General features: G+C 40.9%; 1 protein-coding gene across 10 annotated transcripts in view; it reads right to left on the bottom strand.

Moving 5' to 3' along the window:
* foxp1b (forkhead box P1b) overlaps nucleotides 1-10,365 on the bottom strand; it is a 163,212-nt gene that overhangs the window by 74,088 nt on the left and 78,759 nt on the right. For all 10 annotated transcript variants that reach the window (XM_034870729.1, XM_034870728.1, XM_034870732.1 and 7 more), the window contains one exon: nucleotides 9,747-9,917. In XM_034870729.1, the coding sequence (XP_034726620.1) occupies nucleotides 9,747-9,905 (159 nt within the window). In that variant the 5' untranslated portion in view covers nucleotides 9,906-9,917. The remainder of the gene's footprint in view (nucleotides 1-9,746; nucleotides 9,918-10,365) is intronic.

Genomic DNA, 10,365 nt, shown 5'->3' with positions numbered 1-10,365 from the left:
ATTAATCACTGATACATACTTTGATGGGTGAATACATGTCAAACAATCAAATTTACTCTAAGAGACCTGTACATGGTTTGGCTGTCCATGCATATTTACTTAAATGAAGGCTCATTTGATCATCAGCATTGGTCATTTATCATATTTCACCCATGCAGGTCAAAAACAGAGCCGTCAATTTAGTTTCTGTCTTACACAAAAAACGGATACACACTGTACATAACCGGGAATTTCATTACTACACAGGTTGCATTTTTTATAACTATGCTATTAGTATATTATCGTCCATTTGACCAGCTACTTAGTTTAGTAGTTGCATAGTTTGCGATGGCCGAGGCTTTCCATTAGTTTGAAAGGGCCGAGGGAAGCTAAACAAGCAAAAAAGTCCATCAAGGCTTTTGATGTATGTGAGTACATTATGTCTGTGGCTCATTTCCAGCTCAATGCAGGAAAAATAAAATACAGCTTGACAATCTGACTACAATAATACTTTATATCTTGATATGTTTTTTTAAAGCTTAAAATGGTGGTGATAGTATCACAATGGGTTCTATAATGTGTGTTAAACAAACTTACGTAAAATGTTTAAAATATGTGTAACCAAAGAATAAATGTTTTGTTTTGATTTTCTTTCTTGAAATATGATAATCACTTTGGTTGTTCAACTTTCTTTTTTTCTTACGGTTCATTACATTAATTCACATTACAAATTTTAAAGTTCGATTTCATTTAGTTCCAGGCTGGTTATAGTTTCTGTCAACTTTTTTTTTTTTTCTCAGAGTAAAGTAGTTATTTTTCCCGACTTGATTTTAGTTTTCTGAACAAATTTGAGTGAAAACACATTTTAAAGGAAAGGTTAAAATAAAAATATATATCTCCTCTCCTTTATTTTTAAGCCACTGTATCCTAGTTTCATCAGTCAGCTCACCTGTTTAAATCTAGTCCTTAAGTCCTTTTAGAGTTGAGACACGAGGGGGACAGTTGTCTACAGATTCTCAGTGCGTCAATATTTGCTACTATGTACGAGTACTAACAAATGGCAGCAGGTGGCAAACGTGAATTTTGCTACCATCACCTAGCTTCTCTCTGAACCCCAGCACTTACCCCGCCGTCACCCAGCCAACCAGGGCGTGCAGGCTGACGCAAAGAATAAACACTGATGTCTATTATCCACCTTGTGTCAAGAGATCATGAATAAGATATAAAAGCCAGGCTCACTACAGGATTTTCACATTAGCCTGGCTATGTAGGGGATGCCCATTGACATGTACACAACCACATACACATGCTTGTATATAGGGCTGCACGGTTATGGCCAAAATGATAATCACGATTGTTTTGATTAATATTGAGATCACAATCCAATTTTACGATTATTTGTTGATTTTAACCTAAACAAATTTTATTGTCACATAGGCTATCTATAACTGCTTTCACATATTGTGCTACATCCCTCTCATGTTGAAGTTGTATGTGGTACATACATACAGCTGCAACACATGTACATAAAAATGATCTTAAATAAATGGATGTAAAGGATGTATTTAAAAAAAAAAATGTATTTAAAAAAAAAAATGTATCTCTGAGAACACTCATTTACTTGTTTTCAACAATAACTGATTAAAAGAGCTAGGGAGAGAGGGGGACTGCCATGGACGTATGCTAGGCTACTCACAGAGTGACGGCTGATTCATTGTGAATGGGTCCAGCACGGGTCGAATAGCGGGTCAGAGGAGTTACACACGTCGTGTGAATGAAATGTCCGTATCGTCACTGCGCTGCATTTTCATGAACTATGATATTCTGGCAATGGATTATATCTCTCGCCCAGGTCCAGCAGGCTCCGTCTCACACGCCGTTATTCTACCAACTGAAGTTAGTTGCATTTAATAACTTCTTCTGTGTTTTTTCAATAGCAAAATTACCAACGAAACACTGGTACAAATATAGGTTTGCCTCTCATGCTTAACAATATACAACTGTGTTAATAACAATTAAAACTGTGGACAAATGTCAGAAGTGCGGACCGGCGCCATATCCGCTGTGTCTTTCCATGTTGCTGGGAGCTGTGTGTGAGTGAATGGGTGCGGGGCTGCGTGGAGAGTAAGAGGAGAGATCCAAACACAGGTACGGCTTTACAAAGAAATGGGTCATGTAACGCAAATTTAAACCATATCGATATAAACTACATTGCTTCGTTTGTGGAAAGGCGGATGCAAGGACGTTAGGCGCACCAGTGCAACCCAGGAAAAATGTTACTCGTAGCCTAGAGCCCTGTGAGCTAACAGACAGTAACTAGCACTGGGCACTGCTGTTGTCTGAAAAACAACACAGACGGGACAAAACGGTGCGATTACAAGTAAACTGGTAAACCTTGTGACCAACGAATGACCAACTACTATCTGTTGTGGAATTTTCCTCACGTTACTCTGTCCTCTGTGACTGTCTACATCAAGAAACTAAGCTGCGCGGTGGAGGGAACAACTCTGACTGGCACATGATCAGACAGTGGTTTATGCAGCGGTACATTGCCTCTGCAAAAAACCCAGAGCCTTCTATGAACGAAATGACGCATTTAAAATATTGCTCGATTACGCAAATTTGATTGTGGAAAGCCAAAATTGTGATCGTGATTACAATTTGATTAATTGTGCAGCCCTACTTGCATATATCATGCACACACATTGTACCAAAGCACACACATCACCACTTTGAATGCACATACAGAGTCTCTCAAGCAACTCTACTTCTGTAGCCGTTCACATGTGCAACCAAAAGATGCCTTAATCTGCAACAAGGATTAGGGCTTATTGAAACAAATAAGTGTTTTAAGAGGAGAGAGTCCCAGTTTAAATTTCAATAGCTCATTTAACCCTTATCTGCCCAAATCCTTGGGGTCCATTCTATGTTAATTGGATCTGCATTGCAATAGCATTGGGGGTGTTAACAAGCACAGCCTATGAATATTAATTACCCTGAAGTTTTCTGCACAGGAAAGACTTCACTGATACATATTAATTCTATGAAGTTTTTAAAGTAGTGCTCTCATTAAAAATGAATGCGCTTGAATGTTTTCCCAAGAGGAATTGCGCATCCTTAAGTCTATTCCTAATAAATTGGGTCAGATTGGCTATCTTTAAAGAGTAGCATTTCCTTAAAATGGCATTATTATTCAACTAATTGTAAACATTCCAATCCAGTGAAGAAAGGGTTTTGTTGGAACAGTGCTTTGACAATGGCTATTAAAGCTGGTCATGTCTGAGCGTGTACTTTCCCAACCACAGTCTCCTGAGGGCCTGTTAAAACGGTTACTTATTTACAACACTAAACACACAAGTTGTTCAGCTAAACAGCGCAAAATTACTCTGTGTGCCTGTGTGTGTGTGCATGTGTGAGGATTTGTGTGTGCAACTTGATGTGGCACATTCAGAACCAGTTGTTGACATAACTTTAAATAAAACATTGAGGATGCATTAGTCCTCTGGCTAGGCGAGGCCTCTCTCTAAGCCATTAAATACTGAACTGATGCAGACGTGTTTCCCCGTCTGCCTCCAGCCAGCTGCTTCAGACACCTGCTCAAAGTTTAGAGTTGCCCACTTCAGCACAAACACACAGACCGCGGCCATCAAAGACCATCCGGGCGCCACACAATGAGAGCCACTTCACTCTTCCTAATGATACCAGCATACACTTGCATCATTTACATGGAAGGCATTTGTACGTGCACACGTACTTGAGAGGTTTCCTCACCACACATTCTCCACAGGGACACACAGTATATCAAACCTTAAAGACGGAGGAGGCAGAATTTGTTCATTCTGTGTTCATTGGCCACGTTTGCATATGCAAGAAACCAGATCAATATTAAGAATCAGATCAGCGTTTCCTCTAGGATTCTCTCTCAGCAGCAGGTGAAATGGGTTAGGGTTAACAGCAAGTTTGTTGAAACTGGACTGCCCTAACTATCCGCCAAATCAGCAGACTTTCCGTTAGTGCCATTACACAAGTTACACCTAGTCCTGTTGCTGGCCACCAGCCCCCTGTTACCACCAGCTTCTGTTGTTTGCGCTGTCTGATTTAAAGTTGCTACAGTTACTAACTAAAGGTTTGTCTCTGGAGCTGCTGTTGCTTACTCTTCATCTCTGCTACAGTAGCCGCTACTAGCGTACACATACGATTCTCTGACCTAACTGTTGGCAGCCAAGTTGCATCATGGGAAATAGAGGCGACAAGTTTTGAGAAAGAATACCAATGTATAGAATAAAAAAATCAGACAATGTTATATCTGGGAAGGACTCTTTTCCCAAAGATCAACTACTGACAATGTCTTCTTCAAATGATAAAGGAGAATTATAATTCATAATAGGAGGCCTTTTATACCAGGTAGTGACTGAGATCATGTTAGTGCAGAAAGTATGACAATTACATACTCATATACATGTTGACATACTTTGTTTCCTTTCATCTGGATAGAAATTAAGATGTGTGTGTGTGTGTGTGTGTGCGTGTGCGTCCATTCTGATTACCACAATGTCAAACAACTCCTGTGATCCCCCTCCTGCTGCCCACATAAGCAGGGTGTGTAAACAGGATGTCGACCCGAGCAACAGTCAACTATTTTAAACTATGGCTTCGGCACACATGCAACCTGCGCTTCATCTCTTACCAGTCAGAGTGCAGCGGCTGGAGGTAGACTCAACAAAATGGATGAGTTCATGGCCTGGCTGTCTTGGAAGGCATCCATAAGACAAAAGAAGATGTGCTGGGTGGTTTACCTCCCAAAACCTTGCTAACAAAACCAAGGTGACAAAGGATTTGAAAAGCTGTACCTAGACTAAACAGATTTTGTTTCCTGATAAAATGAAAAAAACGCATGGCACTGTGTTAAAAAAGCATTAAGATTCAAGCAAAACTTAAGCCTGAGTAAAAAAAGTTGTGATATTTTTAGTGAAGCAGGCTGTGTTTTATGAATTATTTCCCCCATTTTTTGACATAGGAGCGCATCACTGTTCAATTTTCACCTCCATCTGTGTGATTATTAATCAGATCACACATCAATTGCCAGAACCAGCAAAGAAATTTAGCCTGTAATAAAACTGTCATGTGCTGTGGTATAAAGACAGATGTTGCCAGTTGTGTGATAACATAATTAAACCGTTCAGTGAGGGATTCCATAAAATTATTCAAATTGGACGAGCACTATCATTTTACCAATAAAGCAATTTAGGGCAATATGCAGTGTCATAACACTGATGTTATCTTCTCCGCCAGATTTTCCAATAAGTTGGAGCCTCGGCTTGGCCTCCTCTGACAATATGAACAGTATACATGAAGATACCTGAGAGCTCCAAGAAATGGAGTATGCGCAGGGAGACCAAGGGGACTGGGATGCGTTCAGTGTGAGCTGCTCTGTGGATGCACACTTGCACAAACTGTATGCGTGCATGAGTCAGCTGACATGGCTCGGGATGGAATCAAACATTCAGTAGCATAATGCACAGCAGCTACTGGTCAAAAAGCACCAAAGAGCAAAGAAGCCTTTATAACACATGTCAAATATTCAGCATCGTACTGCACAGATTTATAATTCTGCAGTAGAGCAAATACAGAGATACTGGCAGGAATTGAATTCAACAGTGCAGTGATAAGGCTGCGTTCTTCTTTTGAAACACCATATTTCAATCCAGGCATAGCACTCTCTACCTCTTGCCCTCCGTTCTGTGGCGGAGTACATGCAATTATCAGAGATCTTAGGCAGCAAATGCTCTATGGCCTCCTCTCTGAGCTGACGCTGTTAACTCCATTCAGTCTGACCATTAGCCCATAATGTGGACTGGACGTCATAAACCAGCAGGCCCTGCACTGGCAGGCCTTTGCCTTAGTATCTATGTGTTTATATATATGTGTGTGTGTGTGTGTGTGTGTGTGTGTGGGTGTGTGTGTACTGTGATAACGAGGCTTATCACCTAGCACCTCTCCCTGAAGCTGAGCTTGGTGACGGTGGCAAAGACGTGCATTTCCACCTTCTTGAGCCTCCACAAGGGACCATGTAAGCCCTGAATTATGCAAACAGGAAACCTGCGCCCGCTCAGCTCTTTCTGTGGCCAATTTTATGCGTGTCACTCTCTCCTCTCCGCTCACGCAACACGACGGACACCCCAACCATGAAGGCAGAGAGGAAGAGAAAAAAAGAAAACATTATTGGCTGGCCTTATCTTATGATGTTTAACTAAGCTTAAAGGCACTTGTTTGACAAAGCAGACTGGATGGATCTGACTGCAATAAAAGAAAAGCAATTATTCATCACTGTTTTCTTTTTTCCTTTTGAGATTATTGTTACAGGGATTTGTACAGTATCACTGAGAGGAAGAGACAGGCGGATATTTTAGAAATATCTCTAACTTGATTAAAAGGGCTCTTATACAAGACAGGATATCAATATTTAATGCTCTACAATTGTATCAGTTGAACCAAACTTCCAGTGAAGGAATCTATTCCATGGTTAAACATGTGAGATTTTATAAATGCTTTGCCAAAAATGTCCATATATAACAGGAAATATGTGGAGGGAGTTGAATGTCCTGAAGACAGGAGCTAATAAAAAGTCTCCAAAATTGTTATAGTCACTGTGTTTATTTGACTGCTACAGCAACACAACTTCCTGTTGCAAAATCATTTAAATCACAAAACAGGTTATTGCACAACACTCCGCTTTCATACTATTGTTTTTGTTGTTTTTGCTCTTGTACATTAGCTTCACTTCCTTATGAGGACAAAGTAACAACCACAACTTCTGCAACACATGCACAGAGAAAATAAACATACTGAAGTTCTGAGGCAAACACATACGTATGTTAAGAAAAAGATGTTATACTCATGTTCTAAAAAAAAAAAAAAAAAGGGAGATACTCATACATTGTACACAAGCACTGGCAAACAACTGAGCACAGCCTGAAAAAGCTACAGGATACACAACAAACATTAATGAGCACACTTTAACGTCTAACCGTTATGACACAACTGATATCTCTTCCAGTTCCTCAAAAGAGTGAAATCTGAGACATTTCTACAGCATTTTAGAGAGGAAAAAAAAGAGAGACGGCGCCTTCTTGTCATTCTCGCTTCTTAACAAACAGTATTTGACTTACTAATAGAGATGCTTAACTCAAGCTTATGGTCCACTTCCCCCAAATCTGACTAGTCTACAAGATGAATTCCCCTGTCAGAATCAAGATGATCAAACAGATTACAATTATTTCATCCCCCATCTTTATTAATGAGGACTGTCTTTCATAGTTATGTTGCCTAATAAGAATAAATGATATGCCAATGCCAGGTTAGTTGTTCCCGTTCACTCAGGGGACTCTCAGACATTTGCACTTTGAGTCAGTGAAGATTTTAGATTGATTTTTTCATCACCTAAAGCATCTTTGCATTCATGGAGAACAAAGAAAGCATGTCAGTTAAAAGCGTATTAGTGCAAGCTGCAAATAAAACTTGAAAGAAAGACTGTGAAATGCCACAAAAGTAAAAAGTTATCAAGTAACTGAGCGAAGATCATAATGCCCCGGGGACAATTAACATGGTTCATGGTGCATGAGTAAAAATCCTGGGTTAGTCTAATGGGAGAATGAAAAGACTGCCTGCCTTCCCAGTAACACTGCCATGGTAAGTAGCCTATCAAAGCCCAGTGTCAGGAACAGAGAGTGAAGACATCTCGTCCTCCGTCCCCCACACACGTGCCATTGATCATCCACAAAAATGAATACGCCTCCCTCTGTTTCAACTCCAACTGCCGGCCACAGAAATTAACCACCAGATTTGTTCAAAAGGCATGAAGCAAAAAACACTTGCTATCTACCAAAGTATAAAGCAGAGGGCAGGAAATCAGATTGTAAAACATTGAATTGGGAAAAAGAGAGTTGCTCGTTTTTTTTTTACTTTAAATGCCAGAGCGGAACCTGGGGAGTAATAGTTCTTTCTGGATGGCTAGAAAACAGAGACCATGCTTGGACGACTGGCTCTATCCTAGCGGGGAGGCTTCATTTCCATCCCTTCTTGGTGTCAAGTGCACATCCATGACACTTTCCTCTCCTTCGCTTCTGTGTCAATTCATCAAAGTTGTAACCCTGTTGTCTACAGAGCGAATCAGAATGTGCCCCTGGCACAGAATGAAGGAAAAGTCAACAGGAATTAAGTTTCAGTGCAACTGTTTACTCAACTGTGGCCTGCAGTTATTGAAATTGTATCCATGGTTTTGTGTGACTACTGCAGTAATGAATTCAATATGGCTGTGATTTTCCTCACTGACGACATGCTCATTTTGAGCTGGAAAAAAAGATGGGTGGGAGGTGGGCTCTGGAGCTGGGCGAGTGGGGAGGAAGAGCAGATCTGGTAAGGCCTACAAAACTAAAACACAGCAGGAAGCATGCTGACACACACTTTGTACTTACTGATCAGCTTCTTCTCTGGTATTTAAACCAATACTGCCCCACTTAATACCCTACAAAACGTGTTTAACAGAAGCATCTTGTTCCAAGGCACACAACATGTACTTTTTGGTCTTTATTGTGTATTTGCCCCTTTACCAATAGGTTTCTCTCAACTCTACAATTAAATGAATTATGCGTAAAGGGGGGAAATTATTACAAAATATGACAAATCACAATGGAAAGTAATCACTTACAAAGTCATTCACTTACTATTCAAGTGATATATAAATAGGGCCGAGCAACACACTAAAATGAATGATTTGTGTTACCATTATAAAAGGATGTTTACAACTGACTATCACTGAATTGACCTGCGTATTACACCATGTAAGATGTCGTGCAGTAATGGTAAGCTGTTTGTGAAAAATGATTCATACTTTGTTTTGTCAAAATGAGACATGAATGAATTTGCTGGTTATCATCAGTTCTGACAACAGAATCTTCAGTATATTGTGATACACAATATACTGATGTTCTAATAATTCTGCTGAAAGATGATAAATGATAACAGTGGATTATTGCTCAGGTCTTTATGTTACAGTGCCATGTCTCCCATGTTCCATGCTGCAGCATTGTTGCCCTCTCTGTGCAAATGCTGATTGATGCACTGTGACAACAGACAGCGGCACAGAGCCTGTGCATCATCACCAAACAGCTCCTGACAACAACCGTAGTCGTCCTGTCGGATAGACCAAGATAGCAGAAGACACACTGATCTTTTCAATGCTGTTTCCTTAAACAGCATTGTGTGTGCCACACATAACGCTGACACCAACAGAAAGAGCTTGTCTGTTTGCCTCAAGTAGGAGATGGTGAACATGTTTTGGGCTTTGCCAGCGTGCATCTCCGCATCTCATTGGTTAACACGGTAGAGTGTGGCATTAGTTGTGAGTGTGAGGTGTGTTTACAATGAGCCAGGGGGAATGCTGTCATCTTATTGGATGTCATGGTTTCTTAACTGTCTACAAAATCATGTGGCACCTACATACTTAAATTATGTCAGAACACGCAGATGATGCATGCTACGGTAAACACGTTCACAACCAAACACAATCACACAGGGAGAGCACTTCCCCTTCTTTAAATATTGAAAAAGGGCCTCAATATACATAAATAATAATAATAATGTGTTTATGTACTAGATGTACTTTGAGGTACAATTAAATATTAAGTGGCACTTTAAGAGGGGGGAAAAGGCTGCTGTTGACATGGCTTAATAAAGTGAAGACAGGTGCGAAAGGGGGTCTGGTCTACCTGGTGCTGCTGGAGATGCAGGAGGTCAGCTGCAGTCACCTCCATTGATGGCGTTGCGCTCTTGGTTGGTCCCTCCCTGGATCCGCCCTCCAAGCTCCCTCCTCCATTTTGATTGGCTGGTCCGTTGCTCATAGCCTCGGTCCCAGATTCTTGCATCATGACTTAAAAAACCTGAGAGAAGACACAGAAAGACAGAGAACAGGGAAGGAGACGGGGAGAAACAGCTGTTAAAACACACAGCAATGAGGTCGCAATTCAACTCTGGGCCAACTATAAACATCTGTCATATCCTTCCCACACAATTTCACTTTTATTACAGGTTTCCCTGTCGGTTTGTGCTTCCCTGTGTCTTGTTTGTTTGCTTGTGGCATATGCAATGAAGCAAACACACATGCACACGCGCACAGGCCGCTTCTTCACAGAATAATGACCTGTTTTGTCTTTTCTGGTGCAGATCCTTTGCAGACGACAAGTCCATACTGGGCTGGAGAAGAGGGAGGGGGACTCAGTGTATGTTTGTGTTCTCCATTATGGAGTATATGCAGGGGGTGCCGTGGAGGGGTTGGGGTCCAGCACACATCGCAGAGGAACCCAACCTGAGTTGAGTGAGAGCGGTGAT

This window comes from Etheostoma cragini, chromosome 4, assembly GCF_013103735.1.
Source record: "Etheostoma cragini isolate CJK2018 chromosome 4, CSU_Ecrag_1.0, whole genome shotgun sequence".
In the NCBI taxonomy this organism is placed as follows: domain Eukaryota; kingdom Metazoa; phylum Chordata; class Actinopteri; order Perciformes; family Percidae; genus Etheostoma; species Etheostoma cragini.
The sequence above is the reverse complement of the archived record's forward strand: the minus strand, read 5'-3'. Positions and strand labels throughout refer to the sequence as shown.